Here is a 25442-nt window from a genome sequence, read left to right as displayed (position 1 = left end):
TTCTGAGCAATCAATCGGTCCTGGAAGAGACAATCACCTGAATCATATCCGCCGGAATTTCCTTATCGGCAATTCTGAGAGAGCGAGGATACTCGCTCATGAGATCTGAGTTAGTCGCATCATTTTCTCTCCTTGACTTCATCTAACTATAAATTAAGTCCTCGCAGGCATTGTTGATTGCGAGTCGACACGGATTCCGCGGAAGCCCCAGGGACCTCCTTTTTCAAAAGCTGCTCCGTTCCGGTCTATTCCCGTAGGTATTGACATCTGACGCACACTCGTTTCAGATTCGTCGATCTTATTCTCAGTGTTCTCGGGGAGGCCGCCCCCGTAGTAGAATCAGGCCTCGACGCCGATGCGCTTCTCTCGGGCGTCGAACAACTCGAATATTGGAATATATGAATATTGGAAGCAAGGTTTATCGAGGTCATTCGAGTTCTGGACTAGACATAAGGAATAAGCCGGGAAATTCTCGGGTTGAATAGTGAATCACTATCTTGGCTTCTTGTGTTCCCATTCGAGGAGCGATTCGCTCGGGAATTCCACGCTCTAGACGGATCATCACTCTCTTCGAACATTTTTGATCGATGGATTCGATGGACCTGACGACTTCAGGCCTCGCCCAAGCTCCCTGACTCGCTTGACTTCGATCCTAGTTTTTCAGCAGATGGCCGGTTTGTGTTTCGACTTGAGACATATCAAATCTGGAAGGCTGTACTTCGCTTGTTCGGCGGAACTGACGGGGAACTGGAAAGGAATCGACAGTGTCAGTTTTGATCAACGAAGGCATGGAGGGACTTCCACTGTCGGTATGCGTCTGAAGGCAATCGGGGAGACTGTTTCCATTCCCGTTTACGCACTCCGTCGATGAAGACAGTTGGAACTCCGTCCAGTCTGCGTGTCCTGTTGTTCCAAACCGCACCTGCGGTGTCCGTGATATCGGCCATGAGCTTGATCAGAGCGGAACCCATTGGGCTTTCTGCGCAGGCCTTCAGCAAAGCTACTTTCTCCTTCGTCGTGCACTGAAAATACAATCCATGTGAGAAGATCTTTGCGACCGCTTATCTTCTGGATCAAAAAGAAGCGGACTGACCATCTTCAGGAGGGTGATGACGTTTTCTTCTCCTCTCATCATCGTGCAGATCGCGTAATTGACTCGCTCCTGGAACGAGTCGCAGAAGTGGATATAATTCCCAGCCCTTAGGACACGAAGGACCCCAGAGAGAAAACTTCGTCAATGAAATATCGTCTCGAGCTTCTCACCAATGGAGTCATGTAGAGATGCGAGCACGCATGCCATACATTCCCGGTGCATTCATCCTCACCGTGCTGGCATTGAACCTCTAGCGAACCGTTGCGACCGATGCTTGTCCTCGCATTTCCGTAAGGGACCAAGCTGCAATGTCGACAATATCCTATTAGGTGGGAAAATCTGTCTATGTGCGAACATCGGAGAAAGTTCCAGAGCCCGAGCGGCTCGTCACCTCACACATACCACGCGGACTAGCTACCTGAAAAAAACACTGTCTCCGAATTTTCTCAAAGCTCCGACGACACCAGTCTTCATTTCGACCCCACAGTCCGGGCAGAGAGATTCGTAGAAGAGCATAACATTCGGGATAGCGCTTGCCAAGCACGCGACCTGCAACATGCGAGAAACTGTAGTCATCCGTAGCGCAATTCGCTTCGAACACCGAGGGTGAAATCCAGGTGGCCCAGATATCCAAGCAAAGGTAGTCACGGGAGATTATCATCAACTTACGCCAAGGAGAAGAGCTGCTCGAGTTATCATCCTACCGATAACTGTGAGTCGGATGAACCGACCTCAGGTGGAGCTGTTTTTCTGTGCTGGATGTCGGGTTTTTCTCTAGACAAGGGCCAAGAAAGCATTGAAAGGGCGTCGCAGACTGTTCGGTCTCGACACTTTGACACGGTGACATTTTCCAGGCGAGGATTTTTTCTCATATATCTTCGCTCTTATGCGTCGTAGCTCGTAGCTGAGTGAGCACTTAGGGCGAGTTTCTCCCGTTCTGTGGGTTCTTGCATGCTCTCAGCTCACCGAAGAAAAAAAGAAGCGCGTCGACGGCCTCCTGTCTGTCTTGAGGAGCCCTAGAAGGCACTAGATACCTCGATTCCGACCAGTTGCCCATTTCCCAAGCTGCTCCCCCAGAGAATTCCTCTCAATAGAACCCGAAATGAGCTCGCATTCCCGAAAAACACGGCTATAACTCACCATTGGCAGGAGCCTGTGGAGCAGTGTCCGAGATGGCGGCGGTACAATGACAGTATATTTATCATAACGGGGAGAGGAGAGAGGGTTTAGCGACCTCACACCGCGAGGGCGCTAACGTCGTCATCGTAAATCTACAGCATTAGGCAGTTCAGGAGTACTCTTTCAGTCGATGCTTGTCGCACATGCAGAGCTCTAGATAATCCTGATCATGTACTATTGCAGCGGGCGATGATTGCACTTATCTGCAATGAGGCGATGATTGCATCCTATCTAAGGTACGCTGCTGCCGCGCGATATTCGTCAGGTTTCCTCTACAAACTCATCCTTCATCATTATGTATCGATAAAACACCATATTTTTCTCGGAGTCCACATCAGCTTATCAGGGTTGCTCGGTGGCTGCATTTTGCGTTACGCGTCACCTCGCCATCGAGGGAGAGGAGGGGTCGCCGAGCACCGAGTTCGCTTTGCACACCAGTCTAGGACAATCGGAGGAAGTTTCCAATGCTCGAACGTAGAATATCGCTTCCTGAACTTCGATTCAGGATCTTTGAGTTCAGGGGATCATAGGCCTTTCCCTGGAGCCCTCGACAGCCCTAAAATATATCGACCGTCGGCGTCGACTCGCTTCCCAGAGGGGCATGGATACATAATGTGTAAAGTGGGAATGGAGGAGGAGCTGTATTGAGCCGCGGCGAGTTTCCTTCTGGCGATATCCGCGAAGACAAACTTCGACTCATCGATTCGTTCACGGCTCTGGAGTGATCATCATGTAATCAAAATTGACGATATCCCACGTACAATGAATTCGATTTTCGCTCCCGTTCTCGATCTTCCAGTGCGGGACGACAGTCATCGAATGGTGAGCTAGACGGACGATGAACGCGTGAACTCATCTGGATTATGGGATAAATCGAGACAAAGAAGCCCGGAGACGAAATTACGCTCGAAACTCTCGTGGTCTGCCCCTGTCGTCGAATAACGGGTATTTCCCTCGCTGCGGTCAAACGGTTCCATCAAGCGACAGACCCATCGGCGTCTCCGTCGAAAACGACCGGCTCTTTTCTTCATCTGGATGGAGCGACCCTATTCCCTCGTCACTGTCTAGTCGAATGGAACGAGAGCGAATGGAAGAAGTGAATGGGTGAGCTCGGCCAGGGACAAGCTGAGATACTGCAATGCTCGCATGAGCGAAACGTTCCTCTACCACCGAGTACCACGGCAAGCGGTACTAGATATATGCGGAAGAACCTAGGCAAGCTTCATTAAGCCCTGTCACTAACTCGCCGAGCAGAACTGCGTCAGGCGGTACGGTGAGCGGAGAAACTGCCGCCGACTCGGAGCACGACGGATTCAGCTCGCCCGCAAGCTGATCTGCGGCCGCGATCAACGGCTGGTTTGCTCTCAGACCGGGCGTTGCGAGGGAAAACATCTGGCATTGACCCCTAGAGCGTACCTATTCCCAAGCGACACTTCGCGAGTATCGACGATCGGACGCGAGGAATTGGAGAGCGATGGCTCCCAACCAAGCTTCCCGGAGTGACATTCCTTCGATCCGATTCTGCAAGCGTCTAGAAATTCCCTGAGCATCACCAGTATCAGCAAATCAAAAAAGCAAAACTCGATGAAGCGAGGAAGAGTCTGTGGCGAAGTCACTGGCGATTGTGTGGGAACAAGCTCTTCGAAGTTCGGCGACGACACCCCCAAGGTGGAGCCTTCGGGCCCTCTCGTTGATTTTTCGCCAAAAGTGGAGATCCAGGGTGATGCGTTCCTGGAAATGAGGAACGGACAGGGTACAATAGGAAGGGCTGTATACAGGAATGTGAACAACGGGACAAGCAGGAATCATCTCCGGCCTTCGATTCTGAAACGTGTCTATGTACGAGGTCGTACTATGCATAGAGTGCCGAGGGTCACCCCGGCCTGCGATATATCTTCCGCATCCTCCGAATCATGTTCCTTGAATTCTGGAATCTCGCGCTCTGAAGAATTTTCCTAATCGATCGCAATCGCCAAGTATTGGAGTATTGGAGACGCTCTCTCATGGAACATGTCTGAAGCTCTCTGCGAAGACGTCACTGCGATAACATTTTCGCTTGCACATCCCTCTCTTCGGGCGTCTTTGTTTATCCCTTAGCCGCTGGCAATTGTGTCCGACTCGCTCGATGGAAAACATCTCTTGTGCGGGCGATCCGTGGTTTTGGATTGCCCAATTATTCTTTTCCTAGAGAACTAGGCCTGTGTTGGTTCCTCACAGAGACACTAGTGGTCCCCCGAGCCCCCGATTATTCTTAGTGCGCTTAGTCCTCGCAAGATCGCGAGGATAGGGAAACTACACACCGAGCGTCGTCGTACATTGATGTGGCAACAGTCTAAGGATGGCAGAGCCAGTGGAGTTCAGCACGCGACGAGACCACATTGTGGACAGATACGACAACACCGCCAAGGCTGTCTTTATCTCCGCACCGGAAGCCCAGAAGGGAGGACCATGGGTTCTTCTCGCAGGCGACTGCTATCTCGGCGAAATGAGTGAGGAGTTCAAAAATAGTGGATTCGGTATCCCGGATTCGCCCCGCATAGTCGCCGTTGACCGCGGGAGGATCGAAAATGTCATGGAATACATACAGAGGGCACTTCCCGAGTCCGTAGAGCTACTCGTCATTCATCTGGGAGCTAACAACCTCAAATCCCCGAGGTCAGATCCCGAACAAGAGGCCGCGAACCTTTACAGGTGCTGCCTGAATATCCTCGACCACCGTGAGACCATCAAAGAGATCTGTGTCTGCCTCCCGAGCCATCGCGTTGCCGCCGCGAACTATTGCCCGGAATATATCGACGGGCACAACGAGAGAGTCGATATGTTCAACAAAGAGATCACCACGTTAACAAGAGATAGTGCAGAGATTTCGATTGTGGATCTTGGTTTGCCGAAGAATGGAGCGCTCGGAGCTCTTCTCGGGGAGACCGGTTTTAAGGTGAATGAGAGCGGTCGGAAACTTCTCGTCGAGGCTCTATTCTCGCTGATGAGGTTCAAGATGTGCACTTCGGAAAACGCTGATCTCCACTACTGCAGTCTATACGGAGAAGCGACGGAATTTCCTAAGAAAAACAGAAATCGCGTCGTTCTCCGATACGATGGCGATGAGGAAAAGGCTTTCTATGAGATGAGCTGCAAATCTATACGGCTCGAGGCGCCGCGGAGGTGCTACAAGAAATTGGAGATTCCATCATTCTCGGAATGGATTGAGCAATCCAGAGGCGGAAGAAAGCGCTCTTCCGCGACTCTCAGAGATATCTCCAAGGAGCCCCGACTTGCTTGATCAGGCATTGGCATGAACAAGATTTTTCATCATGGATATTTTTAAAAGCCTCGGACATCGATAAAGGGATCAATCGCGCGAGCTGGGACTCGGGAGAAGATATCTGCTTAGTGGTCATTGGGCAGTGTTGTCTCATAATTGTACATTTATACATTTTTTGTTTATATATAAGGTACCAGAACGGAGCGGCATTTTTAGTAAAGAGAAACTTCAATCGTGGGCGACATCGCGTCTCCTCCCACGGGTTATTCCCCTTACAGTACTCATCTTGTTTTCCATGGATCTTCCGTGAACTCAAAGTTCAGAGTGTTTAGTGAAATAGGGAAGATATAAGTTCCATTACGTCCTCTCTCGCTGCTTCCAGACAGATTGTGGAGGGAAGAGATTCGTCCCGGTCCCAAACTTTTATCGGGACCATCGAGCGTCGAACTTCCACCCGGTTCCATTCGGTATCAGCAATCCTTCGCGTGTACCGTTCTATACCGTTCACGGTGGCTCGAAGACTCCGTTCAAACACGGATTCGCAAACCGAATGCGACGTCCGTGAGATAAGCTTAAGATTCCGAGAATTCGGGAGCCCGGCGGCGGATCCGATACGAGATCATCCCCTCCAGTTTCATGGCCCGAACGCAGGTGCGCTGGCAGCTGAAGGACGCGGGACTGGTCAGACACAGGGTTTCCTCTGACGACCCAGCGAATCCGTATGAACGAGGATTGAGCGAAGATCTTCGCCGCCTGGAATATTGGAATCCTCACCTGGAATTCGACCGCGTAAGAATGCCTATGTCATGGGATTCTCCTCGCGGAATCCTAGGAGGATTGCCCGCGAAACTGGCGTCCAGGCCCGGATCTCATCAAGGTCGGAAGGTCGTTGGGGGGTGGGGGCATGAATGACGACGAAATATCATCCTCGAAGTCATTGACATGTTGAAAACGCAAGGAGCGACCTCCGCGCGATTCTGAGACGATCCGTCCTTGGCGGTTTCGGATAACAGAGGGTGTTTCACCGATAGACTGATCATCGAGTTTATTCTCGCTGGGCTTCCCAAAGGGAGCTGTTATATTTGAGCTCAAAGCCTTCTTCTGACAAGACTTCTAGCCGATCCCAAGTCTATCACCGAGTGCCGTTCTTCCTATTTCGAGTCGAGAAGTTCGCCGTGGGAGCCTCCAGGGGAAGAATGGCTCTACTGAATCGGCTGAGCATCATCGTTTACTACACCATATATGTGCTTCCTGGGCTCATAGCAGCCATAGTGAATTTCGCAGTTTTCATTGTCGTTCGACGCTCCGAAGTTCTTCAAAGCTCGAAAATTTTGCGAAATGATTTGTTCCTCAACCTGGCGCTCGGCAACTCGGTGACGTTCCTCGTCACAGTGAAAGCAGTGCTTTTCCGTGAGTAATCGGTGACGATTTTCCCACGCCAAGTGTTCCGCGTCATGCGTGACCCTTCAGTCGCTTCCGTGCATCCGGGTGCTCCTCATCGATTCTTGAAGCAAAAATTATCTCATTCCAGCTGAGATGCTGTACTATGAAACCATATGTCGAGGATGGGTCTACCTCGCAGAAACGAGCCAGCTCGTGATACAGCTCTCTCTGATCTTGGCAGCCTTAAGTCGTTACCTGAATGTTCTAGATCCATACAAGTCGGCAGCGAGTATACTCCGAGGCATTCCCGCTTATTTCCTATGGATAATTGCGGCCGTTCTTTGCGCTCCGTACCTGGCGACTCATGGACGTAGGTTCAGACAGCGATTGATCTTCCGTACATATATCAGACCTTGAGTCTGATTATTATCCCCTCTGGTACTCCGAGGAACCCCACGATAACTCTCGTCCGTTGCGTCGACAGTTATTTTCGAAGGAGAAACCACGCAATGCGATATCTTGCCAGACAACTGGACGGAATTCATCACGATCGTCAGCATCGCGTTCTATCTCATACCGACGATGATCTACGTTTTTCTAACGCATCTCGCTTTACGGGTCATCCCGAAGGAAGACGGAAACAATCATGAGATCGAGACGGTGGACTTCGCTTCGCGGATCGTGCGGATAAGTTTTCTAATCGCCTTCATCGCACTCGCGCCCTTACAAGTGAGCGATGACTTCATCTATTTTGGTATTCTCAGAAAGCTCAGGATTTCGACATGTCATCGGGAATCGGGATGTATCCGACTGCGATAACGCTCAGACTGTTTTCCAAAGATGGTCTCGCTTCTGAAATACGGCTTTTATGACTCCCTCTTCACCCTTGGCCCGATATCGTCTCTGCTGCTGGCCCTCGCCTCCATCCTCGAGCCTGTAGGTTTCGCCATCTTGGACTCGGTTTTTCGAGGAGAATACCGGTGAGTCGGGTGAGAGATTTCAGTCGCTCGACTTTATTCCACCATCTCATCCTTATGCTAACCTCTTCCAACCGCCCGTAGGTTGCAAACGTCGCTCCCGGATCCAATTCACTCCGAGGGTTTCGGCCACGCGGAGTTCAACACCCGGCTGGACTCCACGATGTCGCTCGGGATTTGAGGACCGAGCTCCTCTTCGGCCTGGGCATCCTACTGATCATCATCATCTTACTGCCACAAGGCGCCAGACGGGGAATGGTACAGAAATGTGCTCGGATTCCACGGATTTGCTAATCGAACCATAATTATGCTCTTCGTGACACGTCCCGGAAGAGTCACGTCACCTCTGATAGCTCGACGCTTCGCTGTCGCACGCTGAGGCCTTGAGGCTCGTCAACCAGCACTTAGGAGTGCAATTTTCTGCTCTGTCATCAATCAATAAATCAACCTACCAACCCATGAATCAATCGATCGAGCTCGCGCGCAACCAGAAGCCAGCAATTTGTCGCGCTTGAGATTCACGGTGGCAATTTGTCGCCGCCACGCCTTGGGCCGTTGTACTTGCTCCTCTGCTCACTCATCAATTGATGGATAGATCAATCGATCAAACACTTCTCTGAATCTCATTCACTACTCTACCTTTCGAATTGGCTATCGCTCATACGATTTTATTTCATCACCATGTGCATGTACACATACGATCCCTTACATTTCAGGGGTGAATTTTTCCGCATTCACAGACCGTCCATCCGTCCTGGTTCCTCAACAACATATGCTTCGTCCTCCTTAGATCTTTCGTGGTAGTGCCAGGGTGAAGTCCGGGTCGGTACAAGAACTCTTGGGGGCTGAACCTTCCATTCTCGCCGTCCAAAGCGATGTGGGTCCCCGTCTCTGAGGTTCCTCACCGAGGGCAGCTCTCGTCGATCGAAGGATCTCGGGTGTGTTGTCGACTCCCAGTGATGGGCATCCCTGCCCTCACGAGCGCCAAGAGTCGGCTTCCTCGCGTAATTTCGCTAAATATTCTTTTCGAGATCCCTTACGATTCGAGCGATGCGACTGCTCACATTGCCTCCACGGAGTCGATAATCTTGAGCCTCACTTATGCGCTTGGCGAATGTTGGCCTCAATCATGAGCTCGAGAAGCCTGAGCCTCGCTCTGGTGGGCCCGATTCGTTTCCGGCCATAATGTTATATTGTGTCCCATCTCATCGACAATGAGAACATTTTATTGATGCTGTGAATCAATGCTCGGAATATCGAGGGCATATCCTCAGCCTTCCTCGCGTTTAATTCCACCCTTCCTCATTCGACAATCCTCCTCAATCCGACATCAATAGCCAATATGGTTCCCGGATTCCGAGTATAGGGAGAGTACAGTCGTCATTCGCGGCTCCGTTGATTGCGAACCCCCTGAGCCTCAACTTTTCAATGCGTGATTTCATGGAAAACTGCAACACTTCGCCGTCAGCCATCGAGAGGATTCCCTTCCATGAGGACACACCTCCCTCCAGCAGCGCGATCCTGCCGTCGCGCGGTCGAAGGCCTCTCGTATTGAAACCTCTGTCACATGTCTTCCTCGTTCCCGTGTGAGTCCAGGAGAAGGTTCCTCCGACCTGACTGTGAGAAAGCGGTGCTCGGATGAATGATTCCATCGCTCCCATGGAAAATCAATTCACTGACCGGGGCGTATCTCACGTCTTCGATTCCCCGTTGTCGTTTCTGAGTTCCGAGCAAGCGTCTCGACTTCGTATTCGAATGAAGACGGTTAGAGCCACGATCCAGTGTCAGATAGACGATTCTCGCATCGAGAAGATGGGGAGTCCTCCGATCCAGTGGGACCGGGACGCGAGCTTCGGGCTTATGGGCAGTCTTTGCGACCCCAGGGTTCGGAAGCTCCGCGTCCTGGCGAGGACGAAGGGCGACCTCGATCGTGAGCAACCGGGTATCCCGCGCTGCTCAAGAACTCAGGACGCTTGTTCGTTAGGAGCGTCTTTTCCTCCAATCATCTTCTGCTGATGTCGTGACCGCCTATGTAGCGACAGTGGGGCTCACACCTCCCTCAACTTCCTTCTGTAAGAGAGAGCTTTCTCGGAAAGAAAAAGAGTTCGGTTCCCCGGCCCACGAAGAGCACAGGGATGGCCCCCTACTCATTCGGTCAAAATATTTTTATGTTCCCATAGCACTTGGTGTGAGGTCTATGAAATTAAGCTCCAACTCCTCAGTTCGAATCCTATTGTATGCAAGTGATTCCCGCCCCATGCTGCAAGAATATCTGACATTGATCTGGTTGAAGCCATTGAGAACTTCCTGGCTTGATTGAATACGGGCCTGGGTCCAGAAAACCGATCACTGATGGTAGAAGAAATGATTGATGAGATCGGAGCACTCGGTAGTGGGCACGGTAGTAGGGTGAAAAGCAGAGGGACGATCCTAATTTGTTTCGATACTGATATATAGAGCTCTCAGGGGATCGCTGAACGCAAGTTTCCTCGAACCCCAACTCAAGCCTAGATCGAGCGTTAACCTCCATCGGGATGCGCTTGGGGCGGCGGGGAACCGCGATTCAACCGATTTTGGCAAGGTTTTGTGCTAGGTCGAGCCGCTGTCAACGCTGCCAGTTGATAAACTTCGGAATCCCGGCTCCCAACCAGCGCTTTGGACGGTGATGCCGGAGACAAGTCTCTGAAATCCGGAGGCGGTGCCCGTCGATTGTCGGGAGCACCGACTCGATAGGGGTCGCAAGACATCCGTACTGTCGAGCGGTAGGGAGACCCGTTCGATCGCAACAGTACCCTAACCGCACAATCCGTAGTTCCCGCCTCGCTGAACAGAATGAGCAGAAGTGTACGGAAACAGAAATCTTTCGTGAACAACCTCGATTCAATTATACGAAGAGTTGAACCCATTCCCGGAGTCCCACGATTCTCTCGGATCGTGAACCTGAAGACGAAAATTTCTTCCTGATATCCCCGTGGAGAATTCCACAACTAGCGGTCCTACGTTCCTCAGCTTAAATAAACACCACAACTGCAGGGGAATGCGCAGCGAATCCGCGGTGAATACCGGCGCCGCGCGAGGCAGCGCCCAATTGACGGCTAATACTTCCAGCGGTGTTTTCAAATCCAAGGCGAAGGGAAAGGGCGACAAGCAGTTCCCTGCGCGTCCACACGGGCTGTCCACACGGATCACTCCGGAGTGATCGTCGCGGATGCAGAAGCTAGAAACCAAAGCGTAAACAGTGATGGTGAAAGAGTTTTCAGTGAAGTTCGCGGGGAACATGCAGACTTCATACGCCGAACACCAGCGAATCGAGCCGTGGATTTGGTTGGTGGGTGACTGCTTCTTCCGGAATATGCATAGAGACTTTTCTGTGGGTCCTCTTGCACTCGACGACTGCCCCTTCACTCTGTCTCTATCACGGAGCAGAATCGATGCCCTCATGGATTACGTAGACTTGACTCTTCCGCTTTCTGTAGAATGGATCGTGCTGCATGTAGGTGCCAATAATTTAGCCTCATCGCAGTTCTCCGGATTCCAAGCCGCCACTTTGCTCCTCAATCGTTGCACAGAGCTTCTCCGTCGGAGGCCGCTCTTGGGCGAAATATCGATCTGTCTTCTCAGCCCGCGAATGCAAGACGCCAGAGGCTCGTACAGCTCAGAGTACATTGCACAGTGCAATGCAAAAGTTATTGACTTCAATCGCCGGATCTTCCAATGGACATCATGCGTCCCGAAGTTCACTTCGATCGACTTCGGCTTGGCGCGGAGCAATCTCCGAATCCTCCTGCGTGACTCCGGATTCGGAGTTAACGATCATGGTAGGCAGTGTCTCGCGGCCAAAATTCAATCGATCATAATCTGGAGACGCATCGCCGGTAGAGGACCGAAAATGTTGATACCGAGACCACTCGCGCTGGCCACTCCGTTCTACCGCGATCCTCGCTTCCAAGGCTCCCACGCTGCCTGGCGTGGTAGCATGAGCACCCTGTCGTCGCCGATGAGTTCGCGGAGTTCGAGCGGTGGCTGGTAAACGGCATTACGTTACCTAACAACAACATCTCGTGATAAAACATCTGGATCGAGCCAGATCCTAGTCAGCCACCAAGTTTCCATCCAACTCCCCGTAATAGAACACCGGTGGAATGTTTGTCTCCAGCGTTACGGTTCCGGGTGCTCCGAGTTCGTGAGGCCGGGGCGCCGCGAAGACTCATCGGTTTGTTCCTTCGATCAGATTCTCCGGTTGAACAATGAGAAGCACGCGATGGAGTACAAATCGGAAAGGAGGACTCGCGACGGATCCTTGAGCGACTATCGACGTGAAATACGAATACACGGGATATTCGAAACTGAGCCCTGAAATGGTAGATTCTTTTCTTCCATACGATTTCAAATCGGTCTTGTGTGCGGCTACCTAATCGGGATTTGACTATAAATACCTATTTGAATAGCGAAGCCGATTTCCAAGTGCTCTGCTTATGTGATCGTTTGGATAGATCGATTACGCTGACCGCGCCCGAGGAAGATCGCTTGGAAATTCGATGTCGGTCGCAGGTTAGAATCGCGATCCGCGAGGAAAATATAAAGTGTTGGCCGAGACATCTTCATTCTCCGCCAGATTCCATCTCGCGTTGTGGACCGTTGAACACCGTTGAACACCGACTCCGATATTCATGGAGAGAAGGTCGACTCGTTCCCACATCTTGTACATATGTAGAATTCAAAATCTTACATGGATGCGCGTCGAATATTAAGACGGATATTTTTAACCAAATAAAATATGTTCATCACTCCCGTTATTGTTATGTTGATCGAAATCTTCCGGCATGAAAAAATACCTCAATGTGATATCTCTTTGGTTTTGTGAATTCGGGTCGATTCTCTCAGTAAATATCATGCCCTTCGTCCCTGCATACTCCGAGCCATCGGACCCTGAACAATCTGTGCTCGGTCTGACGGAGTGCGCCGGAGGAATTTCGGACGATCACGTTGAGGATGACTCAAACAGTATCGCTTGGAATGCTCGCTGGCTCGCAATCGACAAAGATGAAAATAACTCAATCGGAGATATTCTCGGCCCGCTACCCGAACGATGATTCGAGCGTGTCAAGTCATGGAATATTGTGACGGTTGAATCAGCTCCGACGGAGAGTTGTGGAGATACAAAGGAAGATCGTCGTTTGATACGCGAAGTTCTTCCCCCACATTGACCTTGGGCTTGCGACTACGGAACGCTGAACGTCCGTCTCCAGGCACTGGCTTCGCTGGCGTCGTGACGTACCTCCGAGGTTTCTGCCTCCGGACCCATCACGGTTTAGACTACCGCCTCAAGTACCGTGGGTCTGTCCTCCCAGGATGATATGAGGCGCGTCCGCCGACTGATTTGGGAGCGATAAACTTGTGGTCATGAGGAAGTGGAAGTTCCCCTGGTCGGGGTAAATGGAAGGGAATCGAATTCGCAAGATTCTCCAGATTCCGATTCGATAGGGCACAAGTACAGACAAGAGCTCACGATTCTCAGCAAATCCGCCGGGTCGCTCATCGATACGGAAGCTGATCAGCGCAAATACGCGACGTATCATCACCGGAGATCCCTCCGCCGCATGCTCTTCCGCCAAGTTCCCCAATCGGCTCCCTTCAACTCCTTCAAGCGAATCACTTGATCGTTGCTCGACCTTCGAACCGAGAATGAAACGACGATGATTCCAGGTTCCGCGATCTGACTGCTTTCGCAGATGAAAATCCTCCATCCGGGAGTACGGATTTATCGAGTTGAAAGACCGGAAATTCCCAAAAATCCCGAGTCTGATCGAGAGATGTTCCGTGAATATCCCGATTGATGGGCAAGTTCGCCGAATTTTTAACGCTCCGAAACCTGTCCATTCGATGGAGGCTAACTGTTTATTGCAGACTGTCTGTCTATCGGAGACTGTCTGTCTTTTTGTTCCGTCCACCAATGAGAGAATAGGAGCCGGTTACTCATACTGGCATACAATATTGAATCAATCGGATGAACACTGAGAAAATCTGCGGTACCCATGGCATGCCAAATATTCACGAAAACGAGCTGCGAGGGAACGTTTCTAGTTTTGGCGACTCGCTTACTTGGATTCCTGATATCAAAAGCGCCTAAGTTTAATGGACTGTCCTTCGGTTAGAGACCGCCAGTCTACTCCTTCAAACGTCCGGAACCCGGAGACTAACCGTATCTAAGAATTTGCCCTCCTATAGGAATATCCACGGTATCTCCTGAACATCGATGCACACAATTTGAAGTTGCCTCGTTCTGTCTCTAGAATTCCTCCAGCAATCCGAGCGTACTCTCGAATGGGGATTGAGCCTCTCCGAAACGAGCAGATGGGAAGCACGGATGGGAATCAGAGGAGATTGATGGAGATGGCTGCCACCCTCCTCCATGAGACGAACCCCAGATCAAGTTGAAGTTATCGGAGTAGATGGAGCATCAGAGAACGGGCGTCTTCGCGAACACCGTCCCCTTCCGCCGCGTGTGCTCTCCATCGTTTGGACCTTGACAACCTGAGCCGTAGCCTTGGTTACGAAACAACACGCTTCAAGCCCCTGACGTCCACAACTCGCCACAATATCGTTCGGCTGCGTTGAGCTCAGTTCTTCAAGCTCCGAATTTCAGAGTGTATCTCCGAGCCGCTTCCTCGGTGTTGTCCCGATTCGCCGGAATCGCGGATCAGAGCTGAAAAGCGACTCCGGATCGGTTTTCGCTGATTCAGACTCCTGCTGGGAACGTCAACGTGAGTCTCATAGAGCATTTCCGGTTTCTTCGCAACCAGCCCCAAACGGTGATCCAAACATCTACGTGCGACTCCACGCAAAACCGGTTGCCTGATTCCTTTCCGGGTAGCGAGGAATGCTTCTATTGCGAGGGAAGTCTGTTAGAGCGGAGAGCGATATTTCAGTCCCATCAAGACCTCGAACCCCATTGTCCGCCGAATGATCAGCGGTCGCAGTAGCAACGTCGACATAACGATGTGCGGTCTCTATTTCACTTCGTGGAACGCTTTTTCCCCCATCGAATTCTTATTTTTGGTTCATGGTGGCACTAAGGGATTAAGATGAGATCAGTATGGTCACATATCGACATCCCGGATTAGCTCTTGTTCCACGAAAACTTGATGATCGCCGCCCTTCGCGATATCCCTGGCATCCGCGCAACGAGGGTTTTCTGCGGATCGATCGGTTGTGAAAACAAGTGTGATACCTAATAAGCAAGCTTTCGATCTGCCGGAGCAACGCGTCTTCGAGCCCAGTCAACTCCGCAAATTTAGCTTCCTGGTCAGACACATGCGTGACTTGCGCGAGCTGATACGCGAAGTTTGTTGGCTCACGAAAATGCTAAACAGCCTATCGGAAGGTTGCTCATTCAATTCACGTAATATCTCGCGAGCCGCGAATTTCAGCATCTCCAACAGACTAATCCCAGTTAGATGGCGTATTCAGCGGTTGGGCCGAGTCTCCGCCGAGGCTCATCCCGAGTGGCATATAATCGGGGGGTGATGTCAGTCATTGAAGAAAAGTTTTGCGCGGCGAGAATGGTTCACGTACTCTTCAGCGAGTTGACGTAACACGTTCGTAGTGAGAGACTTCCGGTTCGGCTGTCACGTACGATGTCGTTGGCCCGCCACTCGTTCTACACGGACGCGCTCGGATTCGCCGGTGAACCTCTCTCCTCGTACATTTGATTTCGGTTCGTGCTTCTTTCGAACAACGAAAGAGTGCGTCAGATAAACTCTCCGCGAGGTCTGGGAAGCAATGGCGGCAACGATATAGTCATTTCAAACGCTGAGCAAACCAGATGAAAATTGATTCAATATTTATTTGAATATGTTCCGTCTTTAAGTTTACTTTTCCGCGAAGAGTGGGAGCGTCCTCGGCCCCGTGTCTCGCTCATCGACAGTTCTCTGAAGACACGTCTAGCCGGGGATCGGAGAGTTCTCCCGGTCACACGAATCGCATCGGAGACGTTACGATTGGGCGGCTACTACTCTTGCAACCCCCCCCCTTCCTAATTCATTCGGTCTGACTGAGCACGCGGAATCGCGGAAATGCTCCCAATGCGACGATTAACGCTGAAAAGCGGTCCGATTCTCTGGGAGGTGTAAGAATCTCAAGGACACTCCGTCACCATAAATTTTCGCAGGGAACAGCAGCGCTGACGAGGAACGCACGACAAACAGTGACTTGATGCATAGACCGGCATGACGTCCGATTGGCTGACGGAACGCCCGCAGCGTAGACCGAATTCCTATGAAGATGTAGATGAAGATTCTGGCGAATCGTTTGGAGACGACGATCGCTGCGGGATGAACCGATACGCAACGCTGTCTGCTCTCGGAGACGGAACCTATGGCACAGTCGTACTCGGTCAGAGACTAGACACCGGAGAGAAGGTTGCTATCAAGCAGTAAGTTCGGCCTTGAGGAACGTTTTTCGCACTGACTGAGTGAAAACAAAAAACATGAAGATAGTTGACATCACCAAGAGCCATCCCTCACCCATCACCCCGATACCGGCCAACCCACCGATTGGCAGAAGAAACGACATGAAGCGGTACCGAGTTTTGCACCAGGTCGGTGATGGCACGTTTGGGTCAGTGCACCTCGCAGTCTCCGAGGAGACAGGTGACAAGGTCGCTATAAAGAAGTGAGTATATGGCACCTTTCGAGCAACTTCGCATCGGATTCAAAGCTGTGGCTGTCGGTAGTGAACTTCCCATCAATCGATACACGGTCTACCAACGCACATTCAAACCATTGTGGCGCGCGCTACAATGTCCTAATCAGAAGAGAGCGAGCGAGCAGACAGAGCACGCTTCTTCTCTGACTGAGTGAGAGAGTCATTCCCAAGCGATCCAGTGGCCCCCGCCTAGAAAGCTGACACCAAGCGTCTATACACAGGCGGTGGCCACTCGGACGACCTTGACGGAATTGAAGGCCACTCAGACTAGGAAAGTCCAGATCGATACAGTCGTGTTGATCGTTTTCGTGCCCACTGCCTGGGCTGGAATCACGCGGCATAGAATGCGCAATGACATTAAGGAAGCGATCGTGTTTTCCAGGATGAAAAAGAAATATTACTCATGGGAGGAATGCATGAATCTTCGCGAAGTGAAGGTGCGTACGGAGTGATCATAGGTTGACGATTGGTAGGACGTGGCACAGTAATTTATTGCGGACGTGGGCGCAGCGCTGCGAAGACCAATGCAAACCTTGAGGATCGGAAGAGTCGAGCTTTTGTGTAGAGATATTCATTCAATGCTCGTGAAAGTCAGCCGTGTTCTCGGACAGCCCTCGGCAACGGAACTCCCTACACCGTGAGGCACATCGGTCATCCGGCGATCGACCGCCCTTGCCGAGTTACTATTGAGTTTCGAATACTTTTGAACGTATTGTCCACGCTTGTCATTCGGCGCTCGTCATCGTATACATCAGGCCGGGTCAAGACCAGTGGGCTGGGTTTTAGTGGGGAGATGCCCTAGATTTGCCGATTGGGTCGACCGCATCCGGAATTTCGCCGGTGTAGTGATTGTCGAAGGGGATGAATAATGCCTTGTATAGTGAGGTTCCGAAGAGCGGCCGCTGTCCGAGACGTCTTGAGCTGTTCTAGAATCCGTGAACGAGCAGGAAGGGGTCGCTGTCCGAGCACCTCACCAGGATACACGGAAGTGCTGAGCGTTGGAGACGTTGCGTGCGACCTCCAATTGACTCCGAGCCCTTATTGGAATATATGAGATGATCAGATGTTGAATACGTTGAATGAGAACTCCGGGTAGAGAATCAGAGGTGTGAGTTGCTCGCGGGAGAGGAACTTCGATCTCTGCGTCGTTCAGAAATATCCGTCCGTGTGTTCTTCCGAGTTCACAGCGATGCGAAGAACTAATGACAACTGCTCTACGATCGAGTCTGGATAGCTCTGCGTACATATTTTGGATTATCTAGCCGGAGCTCCGCTCGAATCGATGCTTGTGATTTGGTTCCTCTGAGCGGAGTAATAGCTTCTATCTACGACAAATAGTCTCGAAGATTTGATCGATTTTCACTATCGGACATGCGGTACATGAATACTTGAAAGGTCTCCGAAGCTCACATGATGATCCGAACTACCCGGTCCTGATCGTAATACGGTTGCCTCGATGGTGGAGAAGATTACGGTTATTATCCCTCTGAGGGGAAGATTACGGTGCCGCGAAAAATCTTGAGTGCTTTCAAACGAGCATAGAATATGATCCACTCTAAGGAGGGGCGGCGGGTCGACCTTCCATAGCTGGAGGCCATGTTTCGGTCGAGCAGAGTTAGAAGCTTATCTAGAACTTTGGCATTCCAGTCGCTGCAAAAACTCAGTCATGTGAATCTTATCAAGCTCAAAGAGGTCATTAGAGAGGACAACACGCTTTATTTCGTGTTCGAGTACATGAAAGAGAACCTCTACCAACTCATCAAAGACAGGTAACCTTCGAAAAGTATGATTTCAACTAGAGCTCCAATCTCCTATCATATCTTGTCTCAGCTGATATTTAGAGCGATGAACAATGCGACGAACAAATGGATTTAATGGAAACATGCGCAAATCGAATCCGGCCTGAGCTCAGCATGTAAGCCAGGAGCACTAGTTCGCTGCTCTGAGTACACAAGAACTCCGCTCAAATGAACCATTCTGAGGTCCAAATGCGGCTCGAGTCGATATCGTGACGTCAAAGCGCCCGGCGATGCGCGTGGCCCTCTATCGTAATTGTTCCGTTGATTTCGCGAATTAAGGTATTCATAGATCAGTTTCATGCGAGGGTTCTGTGCTTACATAACTCTATGGTACGATTTTCCAGAGAAAAACCTTTCGCCGAACCTGTGATCCGCAATATCATCCAACAGATCTTTCAAGGACTAGCCTTCATGCACAAACACGGTTTCTTTCATCGAGACATCAAACCGGAAAATCTCCTCTGTATGGGACCAGACACGATCAAAATCGCGGATTTCGGTCTCGCTCGGGAGATCAGATCGCGACCCCCTTACACCGATTATGTGTCAACGAGGTTTGTCATCCCCCGATAGAGGAATTCAAATTCGTTGTCCCGTGACGCCACGCGGATCTGACCGCCGAAGAACACCAGGCGAATCAGGCTAGAATGTCACGTGCGACGATGACCTCCAAATATCTTCGGCGGCCCGATGCTGCTTTCGAAAACAAAATACGGCGGCTTGGAATCGATCGCGATCGATCCCGCAAATTCTCAGACGTCTAGGAGAGGCCTTCTCAGACCCTGAACCTGTTCTCCCGAGTCTTCATTATATATGCAATACTTGCTTCCAGATGGTATCGTGCACCGGAGATCCTGCTTCGGTCAACGCACTACTCTTCGCCAATTGATATTTGGGCGGTCGGCTGTATTTTCTCCGAGCTATACACGCTGCAACCATTGTTCCCCGGCCGTTCGGAGATCGATCAAATATTCCGGTAATATAGATACGTCATCGTCTCGGTGGGCTGTCGCCGACTTCCCCTGGGGACTTCACGCTATGATGACATTCGATCCCGTAGTAAGGCCAACGCACATCCGGCTGGGGGCATTTTGGAATAATTTCACGAGAAATAATTGTTCTTTATCAGGATATGCTCTGTCCTGGGCACGCCTGACAAGAGGGATTGGCCCGAGGGCTATCAATTGGCGACGGGGATGAACTTCCGGTTTCCTCAGTTCACTGAGATGACTCTGGAGAGCATTGTGCCCAACTGTAGTGCTGAAGGTATCTCATTGTTGCGGGATATGTTACGTTGGAATCCGTCGCGAAGACCAACTGCCACAGCGGTAAGTCGCTCAGTGGTGCGCTCCTGAGGCTACGGCCTCCTGAAGCTTATGGAGGGAAGAACGAGCTGAGGAAATGTCCGTCAATATCATTAACGTACATGAATTGATGGAGCGAGGACTTCGCCCTCCTGACCGATCCCTTACGTTTTTTATCCCTCCGTAACAGGCCCTCCGCTACCCGTATTTTCGGGAAGGTCCCCGAACAGGTCCTATGTATTCACTCAACCAACAGATGAAGCAGCATCAAAGATCTGCGATGGCGCGGTCATACCAGGAATTCGCCGACAAACGCCTTCTTCAGGTTCGTGGCACTCACCCGTAATCCTCACCGTAGCTCACGAGTAATTTGCTGCTGGACAGAGCCGTCGAGAAATTAGGAGTTTTCACATAGCCACCTGCCTATGAGTACAAAATCTCTTCCTTGTCACAGCGAACAAGCATTTGCTTTCATGTTTCTGTCAAACAGGATTTAGAAAACGGAAGCTTTGAGATGAAACCTCAATCCAAGTCCTGGTCGAATATAAACTGGGACGCGGATTACACCGATGGTAAAATCAAAGAGATCGTCCAAGAGCCTGCGAAGCCTCCTGACGACGACGTTGACATCAATCGGTGAGTGCGCCTGAGGCTGAACTTGCTCAAGCTTCAACTGGCTTCTTCTCGTTGCTCTGCCGCTCTTCGCCGCTTGCGTTCACTGCACTCTGTCGCACGATTTGATGTATGATGATTGTTTCTCACAGGAATCTCCATCAAACGACCCAAACTCAGAGGTCTTGGGGATATCAGGGTCCGAGGGCCAACTCGGTCAAGAGGAAAACCGGAACCGCCCTGAGGATGGTACCCCCGGGGATGGAGGTTATCCAGAGCACCGAGAGTCTGCTCCAGGATGCAGAGCTGATATCGCTGATGAATAAGTCCTTGGGTAAGGAGCGATGAAATGTCTAAGTGGAGCACAGACGCACTGAACGTGTCACGTAGTTCCAGTTTCGAACTCTAACTAGCAAACTGTTTCTAGGGGGTAATACGGCCTCGATCAAGTCTCGGATGTAGACAATCTTAGTTTCTAAGCTTAAAACAAATGTCAAATTTGTTCGATCTGAAGATCTCGGTAAGATTTCGAGTCTCGATTGAAAACACCCAGATCATATTTCTGTTCTGATGTTTTTGGTGTTCCGCACCTCCGATCCCGATACTCCTCGAACTTCTCTGTTATCTGAGTGGGTGTCCACATGGGCTGGGGATCATTGGATTTCCGATAGAACGCTTGTGATGAGTTCGCGGTGCAGGAACGACGAGAAACGGCGAACGGGCTACCCGCCCGCCATCGAAGAAACCCCGAGAGCTCAAGCCGGGTGATCTTAGTTGTGTCCGAGGCGGAACCGAAATCTCTTCAGAGATGAACGGTGTGAGAGAAACGCAGTCGGTCACGGTGAAGGGGGTTCCCGTGTTCCCCGATTTCTAAGCTGAACGAGACCTTTTCTTTCTAGGAGCTAGCTACGGCAGTGGCAGTATGCGGGGCTCGGCGCTGTTCACCCGACGAAGTCAGCCATCCTCAATCCACGGACGAACGGACTGGGCAGCAAAGTGAGCGACCTCATAGACTGCCATGAGATGAACGCCACTTTCTCAAATCGAATGCGAAGCTGCTCCGGACTCCCGTCCGAAACCATTGAAGAATCAATAACCCCTGCGATCCTCCTACCTTCTAGGTATCTGAAATAGACCCAGCCGTGCTCCTGGATCTCATCGACGAAATTCAGAGGAATGCCGCATACTGACCGAGGTCCCGTCTCATCGGTGGAATTACTCGCAGAGCTTCAGTGCCCAATGATGCAATGGGCTCTAGGAGATCCCCGCAGGACTTTGTGTAAAAAAGAGTCATTAGATGTCGCGCACCAAAGGGGAAAAACTTCCCCACCTTCATGAGAATCTCAGTCTATGAAGCGGCCATGAGACGCTACCCGCATAAGTTTGTGTTCATTTACCGAGGTATTCAGAGAGCAATCCGATTATTCCCGCAAATAAATGCATCTACTTTAGGTTCAGGTGTAATCCACTCCTCCTGAAGTGATCTTTTACATGATTTTCGTCCGAAAGGGTTACGAGAATCGATTGACGATGCAAACGATTCGGCGATTGATTCACGAAGCTACCTTCACAGCTGACAATGAAGGACTTAAATAGAGAGTGTCCGTGAACGAGAGAGATTATATTATTCATCCGAGTCCGTTCCCGTCAATCCAAAATTCGGACATGGATTTCCCGAGGGAGCACTCGGGTACAATTCGGACAATAGATCGGAGCTCCAAGTGCACGAGACTCTGGAGAGGGCTGAAGATATGCTCGAAGATCCTCACGTTCGGGGCGTTCCTGTATTCTGTTCCGTGTGTTTTCTTCTGGGATCTGTTAGTTTTGGAAGTCGTCTGGTCGGGGGTCGGAAGAAGGTAGACGGTGCGTGTCGGATAGAGGTAATTTGCAGTACTCGTTCGTTGAGAGAGCATCAGATGGCGCTACTCTTAGCGGCTCGAATATCAGAATCCACTGACGAGCACGAACGAATTCTCTCCACCAAAACCTGCGAACCCAACCATAGGAGGGTGAGACTCCAATCTCTAATACACATCCAGAGCGCTCGCGAATGGTCTGATCGGAGGAATCGCGAGGGGAGAGGGTGAAGTGAGCTTACTTCATCGCTCTCGAGGACGTTCAGAATCTACCTCGTAGCGTCTGGAGCACCCGTAGCTCCGATCCGGAACCCGAAGTGAAGCTGAAATACGCCAGGAATCACCCCCGCTGACGTTGTGAGCGACTATCTCTTGACAACGTGATTGATAATCTCGCGTCGGCGCAGCTCGTCAGTGATAGCGGTGGTCGGCGGAGAAGATACGACTTTCGATAAAAGTATCTTGATCTCGAGGAGACCGCGCATGCGCCCGGGATAAACAGCGTTCCTTACCCTCGACTGCGGAGCAAAACATAACGGCGCGTGGAGGAAACTTTCGGTAGTCGTCGCGCAAACATTCAGCTCTGCCATCATGTCAGGTGAGAGATATTCGAATCGATTCTCATGTTGTTTTTCTGCGGCTTCATTGAAGAGGCGGATTCCCGTTTGGCAGAATGCTCGACGAGCTTCGCGCGGAATCCTTGCGATCGTCCGACGCCTCATTCGAAGGAATATGTCCGATCGGATCTGAGCGCAAGGTAGCAAAAACATTCGACGAGAGACTTCCCTCGGCTGTTCATCAGAAACCTTGAGAGCACTGATTGCTCGATGACCCGAAAAGCAATCGAAGGCTCGTATGCTCGATCTCTCTTCCCGGTATGGTTGTGGAACTCCCGAAACGAACGCTCAAGAAGGAGCTTTTTTTCCTAGATATGGAATCTTAGGAACGCATCCCGCTCATCATTCGATCGTTTGACCCTTATTCGTCATGAGCGCGCACTCGTCACCCATTGGCCATTCATTTTACTGTACGGTCGCCAAAGATCAGATTCAGGGTTATCTTGCTCTTTGAACGTCTCCCGCTTGTCTGCGAGCTACTCCTCACCGCTGCGTCGTCGCGGAGCAGCAGTCCTGGTTTACCGAGATCGATTAGAGGAGCTGTTTCTGGGAAGAAAAACAAGGAAGATTTAGCTTGGATGCGACTCTTATTCTTCAATCGCTGCGTCTCCACCGCTCTATTTCGGCGACAAGACTTCTCAGTGCCGGATTCAAGTTTCAAATGATCAGCCACCAAGTCCGCGAGCATGCTATGCTCGTGAGTGATATCAATTGCGAGGATGTCCATGCCGCAAGCGAGAGACTTAAGTTCTGAGCTTCTTTGGTTTTCAGTCACGGGTATCAAGCTTGGCAACAAGATCATCGAAGGCAAAACGAAAGCCGTCTACTTGATCGCTGATGAGCCGGAAAACTGCCTGCTCATCTCAAAGGACAAAATCACAGCCGGCGATGGAGCTCGAGCGAACGACTTGGTCGGGAAGGCAGCCATCTCGAACCAGACCGCGTGTAGAATATTCGCCTACCTGAACGCATGCGGGGTCAAGACTCATTTCGTTAGGCAGCACGATGAGAAGAGTTTTGTAGCACGTCGCTGTGACATGATCCCAATCGAATGGGTGACCCGACGCTTGGCGACAGGGTCGTTCCTGAAAAGGATGCCGGGTGTCAAGGAGGGCTATCGTTTCAACCCTCCGAAGCTGGAGACTTTCTTCAAGGACGACGCAAACCACGATCCGCAATGGAGTACAGAGCAGCTGATCGAGAATAGACTTTCACTCGGCGGAATCACGATCGGACGCGACGAGGTGGGCAGCGAAATGTCTGATAATAATCGATTGCTAGCAAAGAAGGATAACCTCACCTCGATAATCACTTGGTCACTCTGAAGAGAGCTATGATGCCAATGGAACCGATCTAATTCTTCCTTTCCAGGTCGAGATCATGCTGAAGATGACTCGCACCGTTTTCGAAGTCCTCGAACGCGGATGGCAATCGTTGGACTGTTCCCTGATCGACATGAAAGTCGAGTTCGGAGTGGATTCAACAACGAAAGAAATCATTCTGGCCGATCTCATTGATTCTGACTCGTGGAGACTTTGGCCCAGGGGAGACAAGAGACTCATGGTTGACAAGCAGGTTTACCGCAACCTCCAAGAAGTCACAGATCAGGCCTTGGAAACGGTGAAACGGAACTTCCAATGGGTTGCCGAGCAAATGAAGAAATTCCAGCCGAAGCCCGTGGCTCAGGTCGTCATTCTCATGGGATCCGCCTCGGATCTCGAGCACTGCAAGAAGATTAAGGAAAAACTCTCCCAATACCAAATCCCGACCGATATGAGAATTACTTCGGCGCACAAGAACACCGATCAAGCGCTGAACATCATCGCCGAATATGAGGGATTGGGCGTGCCGTTGGTGTTCATCGCGGTGGCCGGTCGATCCAATGGCCTGGGACCTGTGACAAGCGGCAATATCAACGCTCCGGTAATCAACTGTCCCCCGGTGTCGGCTGACTGGGGAGCCGAGGACATCTGGAGTTCGATGCGAGTCCCTTCTGGACTGGGCTGCACGACGGTGCTGTTCCCCGAGGCCGCGGCTCTGGCCGCCGCTCAGATCCTGGGGCTGAAGGACCATGTGATTTGGTCGACCCTTCGCTGCGAACAAATGAACACTTGGATTGCATTGAAAAAATCCGATATGAAAATTCGCAAAGAACAGGGTATCAAGAACTGACTGTGAATTCTTTTGGAGAAGAATAAAATAAAAGCATAACCTGGTGAATGACTCGAATAAGTTTCATATCTGGATGGTCTCGCCGTAGTCTACCCTTCCCCTTGAATTTTCTGGCGTGACTCATGGAAGCCGGTGCTCACTGGCGATTTGGAGCAGCAACGCTGAGCGCGTCGTCGTTGCCACCACCGCGATTCTTCTCTCATTCGTGGACCGCCAGAAAGCATCGTTCCATCGCACACACCACACCCAGTAGGTGACCATTGCATCGACAGGATTCGCGCGCGTCATCGGTGGACCAGGAGAACGAGGACTGAGCGCTCACAGCGACCTCCTGCGACGGCTCCTGAGTAAGTTTCGTCGTGGAGAGCATCGAGTGGGATCCCTTTCCGAGCGAGGGACTCTCGCCCGGCCGATTGGCTCTCCTGTCTGGCTGGTCTCCACGCCGCTTCCACAAGCTCCATCTGCAAACACAGCTGATGAGA

At 51.1% G+C, this 25442-nt stretch overlaps 4 protein-coding genes across 4 annotated transcripts; 3 read left to right on the top strand and 1 right to left on the bottom strand.

The window, feature by feature from the left end:
- Positions 1-395: 395 nt before the first annotated feature.
- LOC100902739 (gamma-interferon-inducible lysosomal thiol reductase) lies at positions 396-2274 on the bottom strand. The gene is made up of 7 exons (XM_003744703.2): positions 2234-2274; positions 1763-1867; positions 1512-1642; positions 1264-1396; positions 1094-1162; positions 861-1022; positions 396-747 (listed from the first exon to the last, which is right to left on the bottom strand). Exons 2-7 carry the CDS (start codon positions 1790-1792, stop codon positions 661-663), a joined length of 612 nt encoding a protein of 203 aa, XP_003744751.1. The 5' UTR covers positions 1793-1867; positions 2234-2274; the 3' UTR covers positions 396-660.
- A 4456-nt stretch (positions 2275-6730) lies between these two features.
- Positions 6731-8075, top strand: LOC108864442 (uncharacterized). The gene is made up of 5 exons (XM_018640082.1): positions 6731-6944; positions 7066-7287; positions 7402-7646; positions 7758-7897; positions 7979-8075. The coding sequence occupies exons 1-5, from the start codon at positions 6731-6733 to the stop codon at positions 8073-8075; spliced, it is 918 nt and encodes a 305-aa protein (XP_018495598.1).
- An 8391-nt stretch (positions 8076-16466) lies between these two features.
- On the top strand, positions 16467-21449 carry LOC100897987 (serine/threonine-protein kinase ICK). The gene is made up of 11 exons (XM_029111843.1): positions 16467-16567; positions 16983-17037; positions 18248-18369; positions 18744-18953; positions 19232-19375; positions 19529-19727; positions 19894-20028; positions 20194-20339; positions 20468-20649; positions 21215-21311; positions 21437-21449. The coding sequence occupies exons 1-11, from the start codon at positions 16467-16469 to the stop codon at positions 21447-21449; spliced, it is 1404 nt and encodes a 467-aa protein (XP_028967676.1).
- A 1265-nt stretch (positions 21450-22714) lies between these two features.
- Positions 22715-25017, top strand: Paics (PAICS bifunctional enzyme). Its single transcript, XM_018640100.1, has 3 exons — positions 22715-22769; positions 23560-24032; positions 24160-25017. Exons 1-3 carry the CDS (start codon positions 22763-22765, stop codon positions 24958-24960), a joined length of 1281 nt encoding a protein of 426 aa, XP_018495616.1. The 5' UTR covers positions 22715-22762; the 3' UTR covers positions 24961-25017.
- The last annotated feature ends 425 nt before the right edge of the window (positions 25018-25442 follow it).

The sequence above is a fragment of the Galendromus occidentalis genome, unplaced genomic scaffold (assembly GCF_000255335.2).
Source record: "Galendromus occidentalis unplaced genomic scaffold, Mocc_1.1 scf7180000077474, whole genome shotgun sequence".
Classification (NCBI taxonomy): Eukaryota; Metazoa; Arthropoda; class Arachnida; order Mesostigmata; family Phytoseiidae; genus Galendromus; species Galendromus occidentalis.
Note: the sequence above shows the minus strand (reverse complement) of the source record. Positions and strands in the feature narration are given on the sequence as shown.